The sequence below is a fragment of the Odocoileus virginianus genome, chromosome 4 (assembly GCF_023699985.2).
Source record: "Odocoileus virginianus isolate 20LAN1187 ecotype Illinois chromosome 4, Ovbor_1.2, whole genome shotgun sequence".
NCBI lineage: Eukaryota > Metazoa > Chordata > Mammalia > Artiodactyla > Cervidae > Odocoileus > Odocoileus virginianus.
Genome location: NC_069677.1, coordinates 29,035,809 through 29,062,371, shown reverse-complemented (window position 1 = coordinate 29,062,371; position 26,563 = coordinate 29,035,809). Strand labels below are relative to the sequence as shown.

The 26,563-nt window shown below is 41.9% G+C and overlaps 1 protein-coding gene across 3 annotated transcripts in view; it reads left to right on the top strand.

Moving 5' to 3' along the window:
- The window catches only part of USP13 (ubiquitin specific peptidase 13), a 129,393-nt gene extending 106,745 nt beyond the window's left edge, over positions 1 to 22,648 (top strand). For 2 of the 3 annotated variants that reach the window (XM_070466349.1, XM_070466350.1), the window contains 2 exons: positions 16,352 to 16,436; positions 17,818 to 22,648. In XM_070466349.1, the coding sequence (XP_070322450.1) occupies positions 16,352 to 16,436; positions 17,818 to 17,911 (179 nt within the window). In that variant the 3' untranslated portion in view covers positions 17,912 to 22,648. Of the gene's footprint in view, positions 1 to 16,351; positions 16,437 to 17,817 lie in introns of those variants that run through there. The other variant, XR_011487285.1, reaches the window with a different exon arrangement.
- Positions 22,649 to 26,563: the final 3,915 nt, after the last annotated feature.

The window sequence follows — 26,563 nt, the reverse complement described above, 5'->3', positions numbered from 1 at the left end:
AGTTGTGTGGTAGTTTGAACATTCTTTGGCATTGCCCTTCTTTTGGATTGGGATGAGAACTGACCTTTCCCAGTCCTGTGGCCACTGCTGAGTCTTCCAAATGTGCTGGCATATTAAGACCTTTTTTGTATAGTTCTTCTGTGTATTCTTGCCATCTCTTCTTAATATCTTTTGCTTCTGTTAGGTCCATACTGTATCTACCCTTTATTGTGTCCATCTTTGCATGAAATGCTCCCTGGTATCTCCAGTTTTCTTGAAAAGATCTGTAATCTTTTCCATTTTGTTGTTTTCCTCTGTTTCTTTGCATTGTTCACTGAGGAAAGCTTTTTATCTCTCCTTGCTATTCTTTGAAACTCTTCATTCAGATGGGTATATCTTTCCTTTTCTCCTTTGCCTTTTGCTTCTCTTCTTTTCTCAGCTATTTGTAAGGCTTCCTCAGACAACCATTTTGCCTTTCTGCGTTTCTTTTTCTTGGGGATGGTTTTAATCACCACCTCCTATACCAATGTTACGAACCTCCATCCATAGTTCTTCAGGCACTCTATCAGATCTAATCCCTTGACTCTATTTGTCACTTCCAGTGTATAATTGTAAAGGGTTTGATTTAGGTCATACCTGAATGGCCTATTGTTTTCCCTACTTTCTTCAATTTAAGTCTGAATTTTGCAATAAGGAGTTCATGATCTGAGCCACAGTCAGCTCCTGGTCTTGTTTTTGTTGACTGTATAGAGCTTCTCCATCTTCCTGCAAATAATATAATCAATCTGATTTTGATATTGACCATCTGATGATGTCCGTGTGTAGAGCTGTCTTTTGTGTTGTTGGAAGAGGGTGTTTGCTGATGACCCTTGTGTTCTCTTGACAAAACTCAGTTAGCCTTTGCCCTGCTTCGTTTTGTACTCCAAGGTCAAACTTGCCTGTTACTCCAGGTATCTCTTGACTTCCTACTTTCATTCCCATCCCCTATGATGAAAAGGGGATGTTGGTGTTAGTTTTAGAAGGTCTTGTAAGTCTTCATAGAACTGTTCACTTTCAGCTTCTTTGCTGTTAGTTGTTGGGGCATAGACTTGGATTACTGTGATATTGAATGGTTTGCCTTGGAAATGAACAGAGATCATTTTGTCATTTTTGAGGTTGCACCCAAGTACTGCATTTCAGACTCTTCTGTTGACTGTGAAGGCTACTGCATTTCCCCTAAAGGATTCTTGCCCACAGCAGTAGATATAATGGTCATCTGAATTAAATTTGCCCATTTCCATTCATTTTAGTTCACTGTTTCTTAAAATGTTGATGTTCACTTTTGCCATCTTCTGTTTGACCACTTCCGGTTTACCTTGATTGATGGATCTAACATTCCAGGTTTCTATGCAGTATTGTTCTTTACAGAATCAGAGTTTACTTTCACCATGAGATACATTCACAGCTGGGCACTGTTTCTGCTTTGGCTCATCCTCTTCGTTCCTTCTGGAGCTATTTCTCCGCTCTTCTCCTGCAGCGTATTGGACATCTGCCGACCTGGGGGGGCTCATCTTTTCATACTGTCCATGGGACACTCAAGCCAAGAATGCTGAAGTGGTTTGCCATTCCCTTCACCAGTGGACCATGTTTTGTCAGAACTCTCCACCATGACCCGTCTGTCTTGGGTGGTTTCCTTCATCGCATGGCTCATAGTTTCATTAAGATACACAAAACTGTGATCAGTTTGGTTAGTGTTCTGTGATTGTGGTTTTGTCTCTGTCTGCCCTCTGATGGATGAGGATAAGAGGGTTGTGCAAGCTTCCTGAAAAAGGAGGGACTGGCTGTAGGGGCAACTGGGTCTTGCTTTGATGGAAAGGCCATGGTTAGTGAATCTTCATTCCAATTTTCTGTTGATATATTTTCTAAACTGTTTCTCCTGAATTTTGAAAAGTTCCTGATCTTGCAATTGGCCTTTCTGCAGGGATTTGATTAGAATTACATTGAATTCACAGGTTCCACTCTGAAAAATATGTGTTCTGTATAGGTGAGTTGTCTACATTCTCAAGACATTGCTTTTTAACTTTGTTTTGGTTGGTGAATTGGCTTGAACATTTGAGTTAGGGGTAATGAGGAAAATTTAAAGGTTTAGGTAATTTCTACTTAGGAGCAAAATGGAGAGCCCAAACAGACAAATCAAATAAAACCAACAACCTCAGTTTTCAGGGTTCTTTTGTAAGTAGCAGGATTGCTAAGCCAAACTTGTTTAAACAAAACGGTATGTATTGTATCATAAAAGCTAGCAGGTTCCAGGAAGACTTGACTTTGGGCATGGTCTCGACTCCAGAACTGAAACCCTTTTGTCTGGGTGTGTCGTCTGCCTCTCTTTCCTTAGGGTTGGTTCCAGTCTTAGACAGGCACTCCCTCATGGCCACAGAGTGGCTGCCAATGCCTCTTACTATTGAGTCTTTCCAGGTTAAAATTCAGCAGAAAGAGTCTTGTCCCAGAGTTCTCTGCAGAGGTTCTGAGAATATGAGGGTCTGTCTTCAGGTGGTGCTAGTGGTAAAGAACCTGCCTGCCAATGAAGGGGACCCAAGAGATGTGGGTTTGATCCCTGGAGTAGGAAGATCCCCTGGAGGAGGGCATGGCAACCCACTCCAGTATTTTGCCTGGAGAATCCCATGGACAGAGGAACCTTGTGGGTCTGACTCCTTTGTGACCCTATGGACTATAGCCCACCAGGCTCCTATGTCCATGGGATTTCCCAGGCAAGAATACTGGAGTAGGTTACTATTTCCTTCTCCAGAGGGTCTTCCCAATCCAGGGATCAAACTCGTGTCTCCTGCATTGGCAGGCGAATTCTTTACTGCTGAGTCACAAGGGAAGACCTAAGAGTAGGTTACTCTTACTTTCAGGAGTAGCATGGCTACTGGGATGTCGCTACAGCCTGTCAACTCCGAAAATAATGACATGGAAGGTGTTTGAACTGGAAAAACAGTGACTGGGATTAAAGAAGCGCTTGCATCAAATTCTTCCTTTAGGGAATATGTTAATTAAAAATGTCTGTTGTCATCTTTTTGAATGAGGAAGCAATGTCATTGCATGATGTTATCTAATTTGATTAAAAGGGTTCATGCTTTTAACACTTGGTGAAATAGTAGCTGTGCTTTACTGAATGTCTACTAAATGCCGGGCATTTCCTTTCCTGCTCTTTCCTGGCTCCTCACAGTGAGAAAGTGGTAGCTGATAAGATACTTACTTGCTTGTGGTGGACCACCTTGTAATTCAGGTCTGGCTGATTTTGAAGGCTGCATTTTGTCTTTTGCCCCCTCTTGAGTCATCCTCAAGTTTTCTAAATCGGAACACAGGCAGGAGCCTATTTTTCAGAAGACTATTTGTGGTCATCTCTTACCTATCTTAATAAGAGCTGTACTTAACTTTCTGTTGAGTTTTTAAAATTCTTAAGAAGTGGGAAATCAAGTCATCAGTCTGACCTATCTGCTCCTGCCACTGCAAAATCATTTCTGTTTCTGTGTTGCACTTAATGAGTGCTTAGTTTTGTGGGTTTTTTTCTTTTTTTTTAAGAACTCACTGATTGCCAATGTAATTAAAATGTGATTAGGCTGTGATTACTCAGAACCTGCTCCGGCTCCTTCAGCCACATTGCTCTAATGGTGCAGACATCTTCTGCTGCAGCTGAGAATTTTCCGGCAAGGAGAGCAGAGAGACATTTCATTGACATAATGGTGGGGCTCCCAACGTTCAGAACTCCCCGGGGATGCAGTCAGAATAGGAGCTGTATAGCAGAAGCACGGCGGCCGGGGAAGCTAAGCCCCAGTGGTCTCAAAAGCCGCACACACTTAGTACATCCGGATTCTCTTTCTCATCCTCTGTCAGCATCTGTGCTTTTCAGTGGTCCTGTGGACGTTAAGAGGAAGCCGCTCTGGAGTAAACTAATTTACACTGAAGTATAGATGGCCAGGAACTATTGAGCTCGGAGGAAAGTCTTTGCTGCTTGTTGTTTCAGCAGTATGACAATGAGAAGTCCAGGTGGATTGGTAATTTTGAGCTGGCTGGAGCTGGGGAGGCAATTTGTAGACCTTTTAAGATTCTGTCCATGTTACCAGTTACCTTAGGCTGTTATTGATTTACTCAAATCCTCCTTTCTCTCTTTTTGGGAATTGAATAGTTTTCTAAAAGCTCCACATCCATCCCTTGCCCCCCACCACACACTGTGGGTCTTTTCTCAGAGCCGGAATGAGGGAAAGCAAGCAGTTGAAGGCAGGGAGATTGCAGATGTAGGATGTTTGAGAGTCAAATGTTGGTAATTTGGGAATGACATTTTCCCTTCTGTTGTTAGGGATGGGTAATGAATCACATTATTCAAGTTAGGACGATTCAGTTGGAAAACTCACTGGTTTCTCATCCAAAGGCTGCAGGAGCACCTGGGGTCTTGGTGTTTGTTCCCAGGAGTTTTGGTGTTTCTGTATTCTGGGGAGTTGTCTGTGTGCTGTCAGTCGTGTTCGACTCTTTGTGACCCCATGGACTGTAGCCCACCAGGCTTCTCTGTCCTTGGGATTTCCCAGGCAAGAATACTGGAGTGGGTTGCCATTTCCTTCTCCAGGGAATCTTCCCAACCCAGGGATTGGACTCACATCTTTTGCATTGACAGATAAGTTCTTTATTGTCTGAGCCACCAAGGAAACCCTGTATTCTGAGCACTCTGTAAACTGACTAAATAATGTGTCCTGCCCTCACAATCTCATGCTTTTTAAGTAGATATACATGCTTAAATAATTTAAAAAATGTAAATTAATTGCACTCCTGAATCTAGCGTTGCTTTTGGTCATTATGTGTTGTAAAACTATAGTTTTCAAAAAAGTAAAATGACTGTCAGGTACATAAAAACTGAACCTATAGACAGATTTTCTTTGATTTATTAGGGAACCAGTTAGTTTTTATTACTGATTCAAAAGCATCTGAAAAGCTAGAATATTTAAAGATAATTTGATGGCTGAGTTAGATGTATAATTAGTGTCTATGAGGATCATAACTCTTGGAAGTTACAGAAAAACCTCAGAACCTAAAAGTTGCAAGTTTTATCCAGGGAAACTTACTGAGGACAGTATCATCTGAGGAATTCTCTGAAGAGGTAAAGAAGGAGCCAAGGTATATATTAATGGGAGTATTTGCTGGAAGAAAAACGTATAGTTGAACATCAAAAGTTTACTGCTAATCACAAAGAAAACATCTCAAGTTAACGATCGTAGTACTTTTCCGTGTTGGGGAAGATGCAAGATTCTTAGCTCATTGAAATCATCCCTTAGATATGAGTCTTAACTATCTAAGGTCGTATCCAGAGTACAGAAAGTTTCCTGCTCTTTCTCCATCCTGAATTCCCTGAGGCTGCCCTGTGGTCAGTGGCTCTGGCTGAAGGCTTGATCTTTGTAGAGCTGGAATGGCAGGCAGCATTCTCTATCTACAGCGCCCCCCCCCCGGTCATAGATTTGATCTAGGGTTGGGAGGCATTTCATGACAAATTTGTCCCACTTTCGTGCTTAGGTCAGATGGGGATTTCATTGATAGGCCATTCAACAAGTTTTTTTTTTTTTTTAAATTAGGCCCTGTCGATAACCTAAAATTCTCTGGATTGTCTGTCGTACTAGTTTACAGTCTATGGAATTCTTTCCCTTATTGCTTCTTCCTATGTCTTGTTCAGTCACTCAGTCGTGTCCGACTCTTTGTGACCCCATGCACTACAGCTCACCAGGCTTCCCTGTCCTTCACTATCTCCCGGAGTTTGTTCAGACTCATGCCCATTGAGTTGGTGATGCCATCCAACCGTCTTGTTCTGTGTTGCCCCCTTCTCCTCCTCCCCTCAATCTTTCCCACCATCAGGGTCTTTTCATCAGGTGGCCAAAGTATTGGAGCTTCAACATCAGCCTTTGCAATGAATACTCAGGATTGATTTCCTTTAAGATTGACTGGTTTGATCTCCTTGTTGTTCAAGGTACTATCAAGAGTCTTCTCTAGCACCACAAATTGAAAGCATCAGTTCTTTGGTACTCAGCCTTCTTTATGGTCTAACTCTTACATCCGTACATGACTGCTGGAAAACCATAGTTTTGAATATGCAGACCTTTGTTGGCAAGTGATGTCTCTGCTTTTTAATACGCTCTCTAGGTTTGTCATGGCTTTTCTTCCAAGGAACAAGCGTCTTTTAATGTCGTGGCTGCAGGGCTTCCCTGGTGGCTCAGCAGTAAATAATCTGCTTGCAATGCAGGAGTTCCAGGAGACACCGGTTCAGTCCCTAGGTCGGGAAGATCCCCTGGAAGAGGACATGGCAACCCACTCCAGTATTCTTGCCTGGAGAATCCCATGGACAGAGGAGCCAGGCCAGCTACAGTCTATAAGGTTGCAGAGAATCAGATGAACTGAAGTGACTTAGCACACATGCAGTCACTGTCCACAGTGATTCTGGACCCCGAGAAAAAACAGTCTGTCATTGTTTCCATTTTTCCCCCCACCTTTTTGCCATGAAATGAAGGACCAGATGCTATGATCTTGGTTTCTGGATGTTGAGTTTTAAGCTAACCTTTTCACTCACTTCTTTCACTTTCATCAAGAGGCTTTCATCTTTGCTTTCTGCCATAAGGGTGGTATCATCTGAATATCTGAGGTTATTGATATTTCTCCCTGGAATCTTGATTCTAGCTTCATCCAACCTGGCATTTCGCATGATGTACTCTGCGTATCTGTTATATAGGCAGGGTAACAATATATAGCTTTGACATACTTCTTTCCCAGTTCGGAACCAGTCTGTTGTTCCATGTCCAGTTCTAACTGTTGCTTCTTGACCTGTGTACAGGTTTCTCAGGAGGCAGGTAAGGTGGTCTGGTATCCCAACTCTTTAAGAATTCCACACTGTCAAAGGCTTTAGCGTAGTCAATGAAGCAGAAGTATATGTTTTTCTGGAATTCCCTAGTTTTTTCTATGATCCAACAGATGTTGGCATTTTGATCTCTGGTTCCTTTGCCTTTTCTAAGTCCAGTTTGTACATCTGGAAGTTCTTAGTTTATGTACTGTTGAAGCCTAACTTGAAAGATTTTGAGGATTACCTTGCTAACATGTCAAATGAGCACAACTGTATAGTAGTTTGAATGTTCTTTGGCATTACCCTTCTTTGGGATTGGAATGAAATCTGACCTTTTCCAGTCCTGTGGCCACTGCTGTGTTTTCCAAATTTGCTGGCATATTGAGTGTGGCATTTTAACAGTGTCTTCTTTTAGGATCTGAAATAGTTCAACTGGAATTCCATCACCTCCACTAGCTTTGTTTATAGTGATGCTTCCTAAGGCCTACTTATCTTCACACTCCAGGATGTCTGGCTCTAGGTGAGTGACCACACCATTGTGGTTATCTGGGTCACTAAGACCTTTTTTTATACAGTTCTTCTGTGTATTCTTGCCAGCTCTTCTTAATGTCTTCTGCTTCTGTTCAGTTCATACCATTTCTGTCCTTTATTGTGCCCTTCTTTGCATGAAACGTTCCCCTGCTGTGTCTAATTTTCTTGAAGAGATCTCTAGTTGTTCCCATTCTGTTGTTTTCCATTATTTCTTTGCATTGATCACTGAGGAAGGCTTTCTGCATTTCTTCTTCTGGGGGGTGATTTTGGTCATTGCCTCCTGTACAATGTTATAAACCTCTGTCCATAGTTCTTCAGGCACTTTGTCTATCAGATCTAATTCCACGAATCTATTTGTCCCATGTCTAGAGTTGTACTATTATGGTTATTCTATATAGAGTTATATATGTAATCAGTTGCCTCAAGTTGTTTCAGTTCAGTCGCTCAGTCGTGTCCAACTCTTTGTGACCCCATGAATCGAAGAACGCCAGGCCTCCCTGTCCATCACAAATTCCCGGAGTTTACTCAAACTCATGTCCATCGAGTTGGTGATGCCATCCAACCATCTCATCCTCTGTCGTCCCCTTCTCCTCCTGCCCTCAATCCCTCCCAGCAGCAGGGTCTTTTCCAGTGAGTCCACTCTTTGCATGAGGTGGCCAAAGTATTGGAGTTTCAGTTTCAGCATCAGTCCTTCCAGTGAACACCTAGGACTGATCTCCTTTAGGATGGACTGGTTGGATCTCCTTGCAGTCCAAGGGACTCTCAAGAGTCTTCTCCAACACCACAGTTCAAAAGCATCAATTTTTTGGCACTCAGCTTTCTTCACAGTCCAACACTCACATCCATACATGACCACTGGAAAAACCATATCCTTGACTAGACAGACTTTTGTTGGCAAAGTAATATCTCTGCTTTTTAATATGCTGTCTAGGTTGGTCATCACTTTCCTTCCAAGGAGTAAGAATATTTTAATTTCATGGCTGCACTCACCATCTTCAGTGATTTTGGAGCCCCCCAAAATAAAGTATGACACTGTTTCTACTGTGTCCCCATCTATTTTTCATGAAGTGACGGGACCAGATGCCATGATCTTAGTTTTCTGAATGTTGAGCTGTAAGCCAACTTTTTCACTCTCCTCTTTCAATTTCATCAAGAGGCTTTTTAGTTCCTCTTCACTTCCGGCCATAAGGGTGGTGTCATCTGCATATCTGAGGTTATTGATATTTCTCCCGGCAATCTTGATTCCAGCTTAGCCACCATTAATTTTGTCAGAGGCCTGTTCTACACATCAGTTAATATAAGAGACAACAGTCTTGTGAAATAGAATATCAGTAATTTTGTTGTTCAGTCACTAAGTTGTGTTTGACTCTTTGTGACCTCATGGACTGTAGTACACCAGTATCTCCTGGGGCTTGCTCAGATTCATGTCCATTGAGTTGGTGATGCTGTCTAACCATCTCATCCTCTCTCACCCTCTTCTCCTTTTGCCTTCAATCTTTCCCAGCATCAGGGTCTTTTCCATTTATTTGGTTCTTTGCATCAGGTGGTCAAAGTATTGGAGCTTCAGCATCAGTCTTTCCAGTGAATATTCAGAGTTGATATCCTGTAGGATTGACTGGTTTGATCTCCGTGCTGTCCCAGGGACTCTCAAGAGTCTTCTCCAGCACCACAGTTTGAAAGCTTCAATTCTTCGGTGCTCAGCCTTCTTTGTGGTCCAGCTCTCACATCCATACATGACTCTTGGAAAAATCATCAGTAACATATCAGTAATATAGCTGGTGACATTAGTAAGGTCATGGTACAGTAGACAGAAATACAAAACAGTTTGAAACAACAAGGAGAGAACAAATGAAAATGATGATTAGTATAACTAGTGGCAGTTTGGATAACAATAAGCCATCAAGTCCAGGGTGGAGCCAGGTGGAGAAGCCAGATTCCAGAGGGATCAGGTAGAGAGGAAAAGATAATGTTTCATCTTCATTTTAGAAGTTATGCTTTTATCAGCATGTTGTAGGTCTCTGTTGTAGGTCTCTATTAGCATAAGAGGAAAGTTTTTCTGGAAAACAAAAATTAAAAGCCACGAATACTTCAGACAAAAAGTCATAAAAGTATAAATTGTATTTATCAGTTCACTTGGCCCCATGTAATTAACTCCTGTTGATCTAGATGAAACCATCAGATTCTCCATTAGTTTTGTAATTTCTTACCCGGTTCAGTGGTATTATCTGGAAGTCATCAGCAACTTATATTGGTCAAAAAGTCCTTTTTATGGATCTTCTTGAAGTACTTCATTTTGTAAAAGTATCAGAGTAAAACAATGACAAAAGACTCAAAATGGCATGGCTAAAGATATCACAATGCAGTTGACAAGAAACTTGGTTATTTCTGGGACATGTGACATTTTAAGATAGTAACTCGAATTAGACTAGTAGCATTATACCAGCACACACCAGATTTTTAGGAATTCCATATAAATTTGGAATATCTATATTAATGAACTTACCCACATAATATAACCTAAGGTTTATCACCACTTATTTGACAATGTCTTCCTATGTAATTTAACATATCAATTGAACCTAATTACTTTGGGTTGTTTCAGGGGCCCTTGGAATCATCTCAAAGTTAGCTAGAGGTCAAAAGAACTTTGTCAAAGGTATCAAAAGGTTTTAAAACACTTGGTCAGATAGGATCATAGGTTAGTGTGAAACAATACTTATTCATTGAACCAAAGTGACAATAAAAGATTTGAAAGGCAAATACAGAAAGTTACAACAGATTACTTAAAAGGTAAGGAAACTTTTCAATCTGCTATCGAAAGCAGATCAGTGTCCGAAGAATACTTTGGAGGGGGCATCTGCAGTGGCTGATCCTTACAGAACTGGAATTGCATCGGCACAGGCAGAACTTATTTTAATGAGATTCGCTTTTATGTGTTCGACAGACATTGTGGTTTTTATAAAGTGAAAGCTTATGGCTGTGACGCATCAAGCAAGTCTGTTGAAGCCATTTTTCCAACACCATTTGCTCACTTAGTATTTCTGTGTCACATTTTGGTAATTCTCACAATATTTCAGACCCCCTGGGTCAGGAATATCCTCTGGAGAAGGGAAGGGCTATGCACTCCAGTATTCTGGCCAGGAGAATTCCATAGAGTCTGGCAGGCTACAGTCCATGGAGTCGCAAAGAATCATTCAACAACTGAGTGACTTTCACTTTCACCAGCAAAAAGAGTACAACTTGCTGAAGGCTCAGATGATGGTTAGCATTTTTTAATCCATAAGTGTTTTTAAATTAGGATATGCACATTTCTTTTTTAGACATATGCTATTGCATACTGAATAGGCTATGGTATAATGTAAAACATAGTTTTTATTTATATGCACTGGGAAACCAAAAAAATTCATGTGACTTGCTTTATTTCGATAATTGCTTTATTGTGGTGGCCTGGAACCAAACCCACAATCTCTCTGAAGCATGCTTGTATATATTCCACCAGAGAGAACTTTTTGGTATCTTTGCCAGATAAAAATCTACAAGTCAACAAGTAACTTCACTAAATGTGGAATCTTTAATCAGTAGTAAGTGGTGAGAGGAAGTAGGTTCATTACCCTAGACTAGGGGTCTGCATGCTTTTTCTCAAAAGGTCCAGATAGCAAATGTTTTAGGCCTCACAGGCCATTCATTTGTCATCTCATATTTTTGTCCCCCCACTTTTCTCCTTTCTCCCTGGCAGCACAGAAACAGTCTGTGGGCTGGATTTGGCCTATGTGGCATCACAATATGCTAGTTCCTACCCCAGACAATCCTTGGGTGGCCATTTCTCCGTATGGTACTGTCTGGGGAGTATGTGATTTCCTCAGTTCTGTCTCGTTGCAACAAAAATTTGAAGCAACGGACAGACCAGTGTTACGGCTCCGTGTAATTTCCTTGTATGGACCAGCGTTACAGCTCTGTATTACAGCTCAGTTTTATTTAGAAAGTAAAGGAAAATACCTCCTCAAGGCGTGAGGGCTGGCCAACCCAAAAGACATGAAGAGGAGAAACCCCCCCCCCCCACCCAATTTTGATTCCTCTTTTTGTATGTTTTTTTCTCCTCCCCCTGGGCCTGCCCTATGTAAATTGGGCTAGCCAGGAGGGCTGTTTGTTTTATCTGAGGTTGTCACTCCCATCATCCTCAGACCTTCCTTTGTTCTATTTTCGCTGGCTTTTCCCTTCTTTGTCTTTTAGCCACTGCCATTCTAGACTCCTTTTTCCTATTCTAACTACCTAACAATACAAAAGAGCATTCTGCCTACCTCTTCTGCTTTCCAAGTTTGCAGTTAGTTTTCCTGACAGTGCTTTTTTCTTTTTCAAAGAGTAAAATCAAGTACAATCACTTATTACTTTGGGTGGGGGTGGTAAAATTTAGATATTAAAAATTCTTCTTATTAGAAAGTCTGGGGACATTTTCCTAAATTCAGAAAAGGACAGGTTTGTTGGAAGAGGGAAGTGGGGACGAAGGATGCTAGTTTCAGACACTTTAATTCTGACTCGTTAGAGGGACTCCACTGGCCAGATGTTGAACATGGTAGTTTAGGTAGTTTTGTCCAGTTCTTCTAGATAGTGTAAAAGTGTCCCTGTTGAAAGTCAACAACAACAAAAAATGTTTTATGTATATATTTGGCTGCGCTGGGTCTTAGATTCAGTACGCAGAATCTAGTTCCCTAACCAGGAATTGAACTGGGCCTGCTGCATTGGGAGCACGGTGTCTTAGCCACTGGACCACCAGGGAAGTCTTGAAAGTCAGCATTTTAAAAATGATTTACCTTGCTTTAAAATGCCTTTTCTAGCTACATAAAAAGGGGTCTCTATATTTTCTGAGAGTGTGATGATGCTGTTTTTTGGAGGGAGATCTCTGGCAACTGGGAGAAGAATCAGCAGTGGCTTCACTGTCTGGTTTATTCACCTTGATGTTCTGTTTGGAAACAGATATAAATTGAGATTTCTTACGTGTTGAATTTTTTCAGATTTATTGAGACTCTCTCTTTTGCTATTGGCTCCTAGCAGGAGGCCTTGAATAATGCATGGAGTGGTTGCTTCTATTGATAAACACAGTTAATTTTAATTATAGGACTAAGATTTATGCTAATCTTTTTTCTTTGTTTTTATGATTTTGAGTATACATGTGAATTAATAGCTTTTAACTAAAGAGGGGAAAATGTCTTTTGGGGGCTTAAAGACATGTTTGGCTGTATTGGCGTGTATGGATTTTTCTCTGTCTGTCTGTTTTGTTAACGTGCTGGGTTGTTGGTATCTGAGCCACATTTCACTGAAATGACCCTGGTTTACTGGGAAGTGCTCATTAAATATTTGGTTCAGTTATTTTAAGGTGGTGTTTTGGGGCTTCCCTGGTGGCTCAGCTGGTAAAGCATCTGCCTGCAATGTGGGAGACCTGGGTTCAGTCCCTGGGTTGGGAAGATCCCCCGGAGAAAGGAACGGCTACCTACTCCAGTATTCTTACCTGGAGAATTCCATGGACAGAAAAGACTTACAGGCTGTAGTCCATGGGGTCACAAAGGGTTGGATACAACTGGACTGAGCGACTCTCACACTTTGGAGGAGTCAGTTCCTTGTGAGGGACGGTTACTTCCTTGTGAGGGATCATGTTCTTTATTTCATGAAGATTCTAAGAGGGTAGCCACCTAGTGGGAGACCAGCCCAAAAGCTCTCAAATTGAAGATTTAGAATTTGATATACAATTATTCCAAAAGAGGTTTAAAAACCAACCGTGGTCAAGGAACATGAAAAAGTTTCAGCTCATACTGCTGTTTACCAGGTGGTGTGGGTTCTTAGTGACAGGGAGCCCTGGGGACGGCAGACAAGGTCTCTGCATCACTAAGTGCCAGGCAAAATGATTATCATTCACAACTGTTCTTGTCTGTTTTCTGTTTCATACCTGTGATTTTTTGCTTTTGGGTTTTTTGTTTGTTGGAGGGAAGGAGTTGTCAGTTAATGTGATAGCTAACAACAGAAACTTAGTTAATGATGGGAAAGGCCATCCTCTCTGATTCATTTCTTTTTAAATATCACTAATTTATACCCCAATTTATACTTTTGTAGGTGGTTTATAAAAATATATACAATATGAAAAGATATAAAAACAAATCAGGACATGGGGTGAAGGAAGACATGCCTACTGCATGCTATGTACTGTTTTCTGTGCCTGGAATATTCCAGTAAACAAAACAGACAAGTGAAATAAATATTTGGTAATTTTATAATAATAATAGAAAAACCTCAATAACAAAACAAACTTATTGTCCTTATGGAGGACATAGCCTGGGATAAAAGGAGATAGTGAACAAATGCAGACATAGATATGTGATACGGTGTTATTTTGAGCTCCATGGCCAACAGTAAAGAAAGGTTGGGATGAGGGTGGGGTGGAAGGAGGGGAGGAGTTGCTATTTATAAGTAAGGCCTCTCTGAGATGACATTTGATCCGAGCCCTCTATGAAGTGAGGAGTGGATCATGTGGCATCTGAAAGAAGAGTTCCAGGTTGAGGCAGCATGAGGTGTGGGGCTTGAAGGCCTCTCTGTCAGTGAGCGGAGTAGCCAGGAGGCTGGGGGAGCTGGAGTGGAGTGAGCAGGAGAGTGGGAGGAGGTTGGGGCCGTCATGGGTCATTGTAAGAGTGAGCTTTGAAGCCGTACTGAGAATGGTCTCTAGTGGGTAAGGGAGGAAGCGGGGAGCCCCGGTAGGAGTGGAGGCTATTGTACTAATTCAGACAGGAGACGCTGGTAACTTGGGTTGGGGGTTACTAGTGGAGGTGGTAAGTAGTAGTTGGATTCTGTATATATTTTGAAGGAAATGGTGGGAGGAGAGAATGCTTGACAAACTGGCAATGAAAGGGAACTTTTGCAACCTAAGGGGCATCTACCCATATCCCTGGTGGCTCAGCTGGTAAAGAATCCACCTGCAGTGTGGGAGACCTGAGTTTGATCCCTGGTTTGGGAAGATCCCCTGGAGAAGGGAAAGGCTACCCACTTCAGTATTCTGCCCTGGAGAATTCCATGGACTATACAGTCCATGGGGTCTCAAAGAGTCGGACATGACTGAGCGACTTTCACTTTCACCTAAATTCCACAGTCCACATCATGCTTCATGGTAAAAGACTAAATGCTTTTCCCCGAGAACAGGAACAAGACAAGGATGTCCCCCCTCTTGCCATCATGCAAGAGATTCTAGCCATGGCAGTTAAGCAAGAAAAAGAAATAAAAGACATCCAGATAGGCAAGAAAGAAGTAAAACTTTCTGTTTGCAAATAACTTGGTCTTGTATATAGAAGGGCTTCCCAGGTGGTGCTAGTGGTAAAGAACCTGGCTGCCAATGCAGGAGACCTAAGAGGCTCAGTTTCAATCCCTGGGTCTGGAAGATCCCCTGGAGGAGGGCATGGCAACCCACTCCAGTATTCTTGCCTGCAGAATCCCATGGACAGGGGAGCCTGACCGGCTATAGTCCATAGGGTTGCAAAGAGTCAGAAACAACTGAAGCGACTTAGCACACATGTATATAGAAAATTCTAAGGAATTTACTTTAAAAACTATTAGAACTAATAAATGGCTTCAGCAAGATAGCAGAAAACAGGCCAATATACAAAATTCAATTGTAGTTCTATACATGAGCGGTGAACATTCCAGAAATGAAATGAAGAACATAATTCCAGTTAATGCCATGGACAGGCATTGGAGAGGGAGGGTGGTGGTGGGAACGGAGTTGAAACAGGAGGGAGGGAGCGAATGTGGGGGGTAGGTGTGAAGATAGAAGGAAGACAGGTCTGAGGTCAGAGCCCCAGGTCATCAGTATTTAAAAGTCTGGAAGAAGAGAAGTCAGGCATCTGGACAACCAAAAGAAAGTCATTTCCTGGGGGAAAATGTTTGCGGAGAGGAGGTCTGCAATATGTAGTGTACTGACCGAGGACTCACAGCAGAATGCATGGATTAGTCCTGGATTAGCAGGGGAGAGAAAGGATGAGAGAGGGAGCAGCAAGGAAGGGGTCTGTCCAGACCAACACCCTTGTAAAATACAACAAAAATTGAGTTCCAAAAAAATGAATATGCAAGCCCATTTTTTTTTCCTTATTAGATTCAACAGACATGAATGTTACTCTCAAACTATTAAAAACACTCACTCAGCTTCTGTACCTGCCCCATCGTAGTCTATAGCAGTTTGAGGCAATGGATGAGTACCAGTCTGTGCACCCACTTTGTGTTGTGAAGGTGTTGTGTCGGCCTCAGATTGGCCAGGGGAGCATGAGAGGAAATTCGTTCACCGTGGATTTGGCACAGCATCTGTGCTGAATGGCAGGAGGTATTTGTTAGAGAATAAATGTCCATCTCAGGCTCCAAGAGACTATATATCTCCTTGTTCAGAAAGCGTGAAGCCTGAATTTTGGTCCCATTTGGTTTATCATCATGAGCAAGTCAGAAATCACAGGATGTATATTCTGAGCATTATCCCTGTCTATAAATGATAACAGCTATCTGCTTTCTTCCTTTGAATCCTGACATTTCTGTGGTATTTTAGTCTGAATTGCTCATTTAAGCCTCATAGAGCCTTGTAAAGTGGGTGGATTTTGCATTTCTGTGAAGAAAGGAGTTCCGAGAGGCGAAGCAACTTCTCCACCCTCATCCTGCTTGGAAGTGATGGAGCTCGGACCACCATTTTAGACCCATGCACTTGCCACCAGACTGGGCTGTGTGATTTTTAATCGCTTTTCAGATAGGCGCTTACTGTCAGCTCTAGTATGTCCTGTTTTGTTATGATTTGCAGGTTGAAGTTACTGTCACGTTGCGGGTGTGTGTGTGTTCTCAGCATAGCAACTAAATAGAGGTTTGTCTTTAAGTCTGAACAGTTGCTGGATTCCATTCTCCTTGGCATTAAATTCTGAACAGAAGTACTATTTATTTCTAGAAATGCTGCCTAGTAACTGAGTTTTTCCTCTTCCTTAGTGTATGAATTATTTGCGTTCATCAGTCACATGGGAACGTCCACAATGAGTGGCCACTATGTTTGTCACATTAAAAAGGAAGGAAGGTGAGTCTTTTTAAGAAGGTAAAATGGTATCTGTGTTTTATTGAGCACCTGCTATGTGCCAGGCACTCCATCAGGTGTCTGATGTGTCATCTCATTTGATTCTCACAGTGGTCTCGTAGGGATAGACTCTCAAAGCCATTTTATACATCAAGACTATGTCTGAATTTCAGATGATGAATAACTTTTTAGTATAAATATGTCTCAACTATTACATGGGACATCCTTATATTAAAAAAGTATTTGTTGCTTATATGATACTCAAATTTGACTGGGTATCCTGTGTTCTGTCTGGCAGCTCTAATACCCAGTGTTCGCCCTGTTGTAGCCTTGGCTTCAAGAATTGTGAGGGGTGTGGTGGGCTGGGAATGAGACAGTTGTGGGGTGTCAGGCCGCTGCTGTCTCCAGAGTCTTCTTCCTGGGCTGGATCCCCCAAGGCCCCGCCCCTGGTTTCCCTTCCTTGAACTCCGACTGAGTGGCCTGTGCTGTGGGTCAGCTCTCTTGAGGCAGCGCTCGGTCACATGGACACTGAAGGACCACATAACCTTGGCCTCTCCGGGGAGGATGCTGACCTCTTGCTGTGGGAGTGACTGGTCTCCAGCCAGAAACCCACTGTGGTCCTTTTCCATGTGTCATTTAAGTCTTGGCTTCTCAGCTTGATTCGTAAAATAGTTGAGCACATGAACTTAATTTATAGTGAATTCATTTTATTACCAAGCATGACAACTCTTTGAAAAATACATTTCTTAAGAAAAATAGCTTAATTAGAATAGAAAACGCAGTGAATTTCATCATAAGGAATTTGTAAGATACAAAATCACATGAAGAATATATTGTCTGGAAGCCAAGAGAGAACTATAGTCTCTATTTTGATACATTTCTGTTTTACTGTTTTCAATGGGAAGAGTGTTATGTGTTTGTCTGTATGCACGCATATGTATGTATTTACAACTTTTCTAAAAGCTTGAAGTTCGTACACAGTAAGTACAGTTTTGTAATCTGCTTTTTCCCGCTTCATATTATATTATTTTCTCACTCTACCAAATATCATTTGAAGACATTTTAATGGTTGTATAATTGTTCACTTCATGTCTATTTATGACTGAAATAGACACATATGTCTTTGACTCCATTTCTGAGGCCATGTAGGGACGTCTACAAATGGAAATGTTTGGAGGCTCCTTTAGGAACTACTTTTTGATTGAACTGAGAATAAAAAAGCAGTGTAGTTTCCCTCCAGCATTCTGTTTCCTTTTATGCAATAGACTTGAGTTTGGTTTATCTTAAAACATCTTGATTATTTTAAGTATGGTGCAGTAACTTTCTTCTGCGGTTTCCTAGAACTGACTTAAATCCACCACTCGCTTCTGTTTTTTGTTTTCAGATGGGTGATCTACAATGACCACAAAGTTTGTGCCTCAGAAAGGCCCCCTAAAGACCTGGGCTACATGTACTTTTACCGCAGGATACCAAGCTAAACCTCAGATGTACAAATTGGAGAGAAGAAGCCGTACGCCTTTTTAATTTGCAAAAAAAAAAAAAAAAAAAGAGGTTGGGGTAGCCAGACATGAGGGAATACATGGGGTATTTATAGTTTATTTAAAGAACATCATTTGACGCCTTCTAAAATAGAACTGGGAGGAAATTTCTATTAGTGATGATACACTACTGTAGATAGTTTTTCTTTTTATAAATGTTTAAGAAGAAGATGATTTTAAAAAAGTATTCATATTCCTGGTGGGGGATCTTCCACTAGCACATTGAAAACAGGAAGTGCCATCAGACCTCTGTGCTTGGCTTTGGGGGTCAGTGATAGTGGTCCCCAGAGAAACCAACAGGGCCAGTTGTGTAGCCTCACCCACCATAAACAAAAAGCCCACTTTTGTTTCATATCGAAAATCAGTAACTGGGCTGAGCTCTATTTGTGACATAATTTTTTTCATGACACAGTAATTTCTGATCTCTCCGTGTATAGTCGATAAGAACATCAGCAATGAAAGATATTTTTAATTTAATCATATCAAAATGCATAATACAACTGTATGAATGTGTGTGAGAGTGAGACTGAGAGTGTGAGACCTTTATAGTCAACTAGAAAAGCTGTGACGGGTTGGTTTTTCAAGGTTAAAATAGTTGGAAAAAACAAGTAAATATTTTAAAGAAACTATATCTCAGGAACAGTTTAAAAAAAGTTAGTTCCCCATTTAGGTTTTCTGGCATTAGAAGGGCTGTTGTCCCTTGCAGTGCCGTCTAGAATTCACTTGGATTTGTGACGTTTGGTGGTATGAACGCAGATGCCCCCAGCAGCACAGTGTTTTCTCTGCCAAAAGTAGATGAATTCTGTATCTCAGCAGCCCTTCCCACTAAGGCATAGGCGTGTGTGTTTTTAGTTAAAATAGCTGATCTCTTCTTACCATAACACATGACAACTCCCTGGAATCATTTCAAGTGTCCCAAATTTGTCCGTAATTTTCTCATCCCCTAGCTCGTCGCTTGCCTCCATGTCTCTGTTTTCTGGGGCAGAATTTCATCTCTGCCCTTGGCTAATCACCTCCTGACTTGCCTCCACTGCTTCTCTGCCATGACCTATAGTGTGATCGTCAGCAGTTTAAGGGTTTCAGATGCAAAGAAACTTTCTATGATGCTATGAAAGACCATCGTTTCCATTTTGGCATTTCAGTATTTTAGTTGCAACCTGGGATTTGATCAGAGTTTCAGATGTGATGAAAAAGTGGAACAGCAGTCTCTGATTTTTCTGCTGCTCTATACCGAATGCTAGGGTCTCTGGAGTTTCTATTTCAGATTGTGCAGTCAAATAAAAAAGGACTTATTGCTGTCTGCTTAACATGCATTTGATTGGTTAGGAAGGATCTTTCTGGAAGCTGTAGGAAAATAAAGTAGAACCAATGGGGTGAAATATAGCACAGAATTTCACAAAATTCTGTAAATCCAGAAACTGAATTATGAGATGTGCGTTATGAACAGTCAGGATTCTGGTGATGATGGGGGCCCTTCTCATGGGAGATCTGTTAGGCCTGTGGCCTGGGGACCTGGGTGCTGTCCATGGCTGGGCAAGTCCCCTTATCCCCCCGTGTCTCACTTCCCTTCTCCACACAATGGTGTGATGACTCTGCCCTTCCTTTCCGGGTGCACTTTGAGAATGTGGTGAGATCTGATACGCTGACCCTCTGAAGAGCAGTAGGCGTGTGGGGCCAGTGTGGCTGGTAGAGAGTGCCTCTCTCCTCTCCTGATGTTTCTTCAGTTTGGGAACAAATGAGATTGACAGAGGGAGGGAGCTCATGGTGCGGTAACTCTCTACTGAACTGCCCACTGGGATCACCTTTTCACATCATCTCAGACATCCTAAAGTAGCCCCACTGGGTGACACAAGGCCCTGACTCCCCCAGAAACCCCCACACTGATCAGCCTTACAAAATCCAGTCTCCTTAGGGCTGAGGATCATAGAATAATGCACACACATGAAACACACATGCAAATGATTTCTTTTGACTGCAGTTACAAAGTGAAGGCCCTTTCTGGGGGGTGGGAGGGTAACTGGGGCTTTGGATTGAAATGTGGACAAAAATAGCATGTGTATTCTGAACAAATTAAAAAAAATTTACAATAAAACTTTGCAGAATGAATGGTTTCAAGCCAGTATATATAGTTATAGGCTACACATTATTTAATTCATGAAGTAGAAAAAGAAATTCAGCCCTTTTGATACCTAAACACATCATAAGAAAGTGGAATATGGCTGCCTCTTTTTTCTGCCTCACAAAACAAAGGGCTATTTATACAAGGCAAAGTTTTGTATATGTGTTCTTCTTTATTTCAGATTGTGAATTGGGGAAAGCTGAAGCAAATATCAGTCTTCTTTCATGCTTATAAATGTATTAATATGTATATCTTAATATGTTCAAGGCAGGCCTACCTGGAATCAGAGTCTGGAGTATACTGCTTAATTTTATACATGTATGTAGGTGAGATGATTTATGACTGAAAACTGGAATAATGTATTTTGTCAACTAGTCATCAACCTGTTAGGAGTCTTCTCTGTCTTAGGCGGTGGTGTAATTGTGAAATTCTCACTTTGTGTGTGTGTGTGTGTGAAAGAGAGCACTTTCTTCCTGTAAATATCTTTTGATACCCATCTATGTAAAATCCTGATGAATGTGTCTTGAAATGTACAGCATTCTTGTTTTGTTAGTTAATCTAAATGCCCACATAACTCATCAGAAATCTAGTTTAATTCGTATTGGGATTCTTTTTTCGAGGGGAGAAAAAGTGTGCAAACAAAACTATTAGGAAGAGTCCCATATGAATGCCATTTTATGTCAACATTGCTTTAATATTTTGAATTGACTTGCTGTTTTCTCCCACCTACAAGAGAATGTGCCTGCCATTCCCCTGTGCTCACTGTGGGCTGTAGGGAGTAGCCTGTTCCTCTCCACATCATCTGTTCCTTTGACCTGAACTGGGTGAAGCCTTACCTACAATCTATAGTGAGAGCACCTGGATTTGTAGCCCGACTCTGCTTCTAAGTGACATGGGGCCGAGTTGCTTTATCTCCCCGGGCCTTTTTCCTTAAAATGAGTGGGTTAGACCAGCTAAGCTCAGGAGTCCATTTCTGCCCTAATATTCAATTCTATTTTTATTTTCCTACAGTTGGTACTATGGTCAGACATGTGAGATGCGAGGGCACATAGAGGTTAGATGTTATGTTTCTGGTTAATAGCTTACACACTCCACTTTTGAACTTGTCTCGTTTTTAGTGTCCCCACCCCAAATTCTAGTCCCAGTTTCTTGGGTAATTACTTTAATTATCCAATTTTTTTTTCTCTCCACTTCCCAGTTTGTCTTTTATTACCTTTACCTTCTTCCTCAAAGATGAATAATCTGCTTTACAGCACATCTTGCCCTGAAAAACATCAGAACTACCTTCAGCCAACTCTGTAACCTTTATGGAATATTCTCTTATTTTAATTAAGTTATAGCTGTGATCCTCAAGTAAGTTTTTCTACCACACAAATGATATCTTTTCATCTGGTAGGCATCATGGTTGCTACATCACATCATCCGTGTGGGGAGATGGCTGGTGTTGGGAGCAGGATGGGGGAACAGGGTTAGATAAGTTGTGATTCTATGCTTTACCTAAGGTCGAAAATTCTAGGTTACAGAACAAGCTTCTGTACCCTTAAGTTGGTGTATAAGATCAGCCAGGCAGTGCCACAGAGATTCCCTACTCAGTAGATAATCCTGAAAGCGTTTGTGTTATGATTCTGTAGACCCATGCGATTCAACATAGTTGTCCATGGCCACTTGTGGCTCATGACTGGAAATGTGGCCTGTCCACAATGAGGTGGTGCTGTAGACAGAAAATGCATACCAGATTTGGAAGGCTTAATACCAGAAAGAATGCAAAATATTGCATCAGTATTTTATACTATGTGCTAAAACGACAGTATTTTAGACATATCAAGATATTGATAAAGTTTCACTTCCTTTTAATCTTTTTTAAATGTGGCTACCAAAAAAGATTGAAATTAGACACGTGTTGTACTTCTGTTGGACAGTGCTCCTCTAGGCCAGGTGCTGTGGGGAGGTAGTAGAGATCATGTAGGCACAGAAGGTAATTCTGCAAAGCATCCATAGAGAAGCAGCACACACATTTTCATTGGAGTCGGGAGCACTGTGAGGTACAGAATGCCTTCTAGAAAGCAGATTTTCCTACCTAAGAACCAATATATGTATATAGAAGACCCCAAATGAAAACCAGAAACACATGAGCCCAAACCCTGTTCCTTCAGTTTTGCCTAAAAGCTGCTGACTTTGTGTTTCTTTTTAAAGCATCTTCCAGGTGCCAAGGATATTAGCCACATGAGGGTGTTGGGCAGATTTGTTTCACTTTGGGCAACATTCTCTTGTGGTTTCCCCTCCCCAGGTATTTTCATCTGTTCAGAGCTGGGCATGTTGAAATAAATGTGCAAATCTGGCCGCTCCTCCTGGCCTCTGCGGAGGCTGAGCCTGTGACCTGCACCCATCTGCTCGGCAGGTTTCGATGTTGGTTCCTGAAAAGAGTTGGTGTTTCTTTTGCACTAGTCACAGTTGTTTGAAATATCTCAAATGTTTTGGGAGACTATTTGCCTGTGATGGAAAGAGAGATGGATGATTTATTGCTTCACTTCTTTTAAAATTAAAAGCTATTCTCACAATCTGAGGTCCCTTTTTGTGGCTCTTTTTTTTCTTTTGCAAAACTGCCAGGTGAACTGATATTGCCTTTTGCAGGTTCTTATCCACCAGTGGAACAGGTAACTAATTTTCTTTCTTTTTAGGGTTTCTGTGTGTGGGCGCTGGGGCTGCTGGGTCCCCATCAATAGTGGAACATTGGTGATGGCAATATGTTACCTTTGTTAAGGAGGGACGGGCGGGGCGGGGCGAGTCTGTGATCTCTTCTCTACTGAGTGCCGAGCTGAATACTGGAATCAGTTAAGACCTTTCTGTGGCTCCCTGCTTCTCATTTTGCTAATGGCTTCCTTAATGTAGGTATGAGCAGCATCAGCACTGGTTGAATCAAGAGTTTTCAGCATTTTTATGACAATATTTCTAGGCTGTATGAGTTTCCTATTGCTGCTGTGACAAATTACCACAACTTTAGTGGCTTCAGACAATACCTTAGGTCACAGGTCTGAAAGTGGGTCTCACGGGGCTAAAATCAAGGTGTTGGCAGGAGGGGAGCTGTAGGGGAAAATCCATTCCCCACTTCTTCCAGTTTGGGGATGCTGTTGGCATTCCTTGGTTCATGATTTCCTGACAGCATTGGCATCACTCCAGCATCAGCTTCTATTGTCATATCTCCTGCCTCTTTCTTACAGAGACCCTTGTAATTACATGCATTTACCCAGATAGTCCAGGATAATCTTCCCATCTCAGGATCTTTAATCACAGCTGCAATGTTCCTGTTGCCATATAAGATGATTATGATGTGGACACCTCTCAGGGGGCCTTATTTTGCTTGCTATCTAGGGCATGCTAACTACTACTTAAAATATGTTCATTTAATGCCTAAAATTTTTTAAAAAGACAAACCTATTTCTCTTTAAAATCTAAGTAAAATCAGTGTCATATCATCTGTTTTGGTGAGGGACTAAGAGGAGAAGTAAATGATGGGGATAGTGAGAGGTTGCTTACTGCTTGTGGTTTTAGGACAGTTATTTGCAAGCCAGCTGCTGCTGGTTGGCATAGCCCATCTTGTCCAGTAGCAGAAAGTTTATGTGTATGTGCTGTTTGAACTCATCGTTCAGCTTTTCAGATGTCATCAGTGATAAACTTCAGTCACAGTGGAGAAATTTAACAGGAAAATGGTGAGTAATTCTCATCCGTATGTAACCAATTATTTAAAAATCTACCAGGAAGAGTCTTTCAGTGAGGTAGAAACTCAGGGTGGAATAATGGCAAGAGTAGAAGCATATAGACAAGTTCAAATCCTGTTTCCAACACAGACTAGCTCTGTGACTTTGGTAAGTACTTAATATCCTGAGACTCAGTCTTCTCATCTGTTCAGTGGGCATAATACTTTTGATGAGTTGTGTAAAGCATCTGATAGTCTGGTGGACACAGGGTATTTTTACTGTGGTCTGTCATCATTTTAACCCATGTAGCATTTTGACTCTGTGGAAGTTTTGACCAGTTGTTTTAATCTAAGAGTTAAAAAAAATTAATTACAACATTGACTTTTTTCCAGAATTTTTTTTTGGAGATGGTTCCATTAAGATGATACCAATTTATTATGTTAATCTGTGTAGCATGGTTCATCATTCAGAAACTACTAACCATCTACTGTGTGCTGGACATTGTTTTTCTTGGACATGTTGTTCAGTCGCTCAGTTGTGTCCAACTCTTTGCAATCCCATGGACAGGATATGTCTTTTCTTGGACCTATCAGTAAACAAAGTAGATATGGGTCTCTGCCCTTGCTAAGTTAATTTTCTACCAAAGAGGGATACTAAACATAAGAAATAAGTAAATTATATATTAAAACTTACTGAGTCTTTTGGGAAAAAAAAAAAGTAGACCAGGAATGGACATGCACGTTGAGGTACTAAATCAGGGAAGTATCTGACCAGGGAAAGTATCATTTGAAGGTGAGATTTGAAAGAAGACTTGAAGGATGGGAAGGTATCATTCATCCAAATAGATGTTTGGGGCAAGGATACACTTGGCAGAGGGACCAGCTGGAGTAGCAGCCCCAGGGTAGGAATGTATCTGATATGTTGGAGAAGCAGCAAGGGAACCAATGTGGCTGGAAGGGAAGGAGGAAAGTGGGAGCCAGACTGCCTTAGCCAAAGAGGCATTGGAAGGGCTTGGCTCTAGAGTAAAATAGGGAGCCATGAACTGCTCTGCCCGAATTTTCAGGGAGATTGTTCTTTGTTTAGCTGAGATGACAGGAAGACAAGGACAGAAGTAGGGGCTACTGTGGTAAGCAAGGGGAGATACTGATGCTCAGAGGGACGATGGCAGCAGTGGGGGTAGTGTGGATGGGCAATTCTAGATTGAATGTGAGGCCAATAGGATTTGCTGATGGATAGACTGTGGGGTGTGAGGGAATGAGTAGCTAAAGCTGCCCCCAAAGTTTTTGTTCCAAGCAACTGAAGAATGTAGTTGCAGTCAGCTAAGGTGGTGAGGGTGTGGTGAGGTTACAGCTGGTGGTGGAGAAAGGTGATCAGGAGTCTGGCTGGGGACATGTTGAGGTTCAGGTGCCTGTTGGAGCTCCATGGCTGATGTTGAGTAGGAAGCTGAACATACCATACAACTCTGGACTTTGGATAGAAGTCTGGACTGTAGATATAAAATTGGGAGTGGTTGGTATCTAGATGGGTGGGATTGTCAATGGAGGGAGACCAGAAACAACAAGAGGTCCAGGGACTAAGCCCTTGAACATAAGTCAGTGAGGAGACGAGCCGGCAAAGGAGCCCAGGGACGGGTGGCCACTGTCGTTCCCAGAAACCAAGGGCACAGTGCCTGGAAGTGGAAGCCAAGTGAGGAAAGCATCCTGAGGAGGTGGGAGTGACCAAATAACCATGGTAGGCTGAGGAAGATGAGTTCACTGTGAGACTGGTCAACTTGGAGTCACGTGTAGTCTCCATGGGAGCAGTTTGGGAGAAGAATTGCAAAACATGAATGCAGACAATTCTTTGGAGGAGTTTTGGTACAAAAGAAAGCGGGGTGGTGACTGCTAAGGGAAATGAGTGGGATTGAGAGAACTTTTTCCTTTTAAATATGAGAAATAAGATGGCCAAATAAAGAATATGAAGGATGTAGGAGGGAGGGGACAGAAGTGCTGATCCTCTGTTCTTGAACAGCCAAGAGGACACAGAATCTGGTGCCAGAGTCGGAGCTGACTTTAGGCAGGGCCTGGAAGACTTGTGTGTGGACAGGAGGAAGGCAGATGCCATGGTGAGGACACCAGGAGACGATGCTGAGAGTCTGGGAGTTCTTTCCTGCGTTTATTTTCTGAGGGAAAGAGGAAGCAAGGTGGCCATCTTAGGAGGGGGTATGAGGGAGGATATGAGGAGAGAGGAAGAAGGTAAGACAGTTAACCAGTTGAACTCTTCCCAGATTTTTACATTTCCCTTTTTAGTTTAGTGAACTTACTTTGTTGACAGTTCTGTAAATTTTAAAAGAACAATCTTGAGTCATCAGTTTGTGTTTGGTCCTCATCAATTTTCCCATTATAACTTGCTATTGAGGGCTTCCCTGGTGCTCTGATGGTAAAGAATCTGCCTGCATTGCAGAAGACCTGGGTTTGATCCCTGGGTCGGAAAGATTCCTCTGGAGAAGGTCATGGCGATCCACTCCAGTATTTTTGCCTGGAAAACCCCATGGACAGAGGAGCCTGGTGGGCTGCAGTCCATGGGGTTGCAAAGAGTCAGACACGATTAAATGACTAACACTTATGGACTGGATACAATTAGCAGTAGAGCAAAAACTTAGGACCTGAGTGCTCCCTGAGGTTAAAATGACAGTAGAAACCTCTGCCTGAGGACTCTGTACCAGGTAGCTTCAGGAAATGTGAACTAGCTTCCTGTTTCCCTTCCAGAGAACTGGGGCTGAGAAGGCTGCCCTTCTGG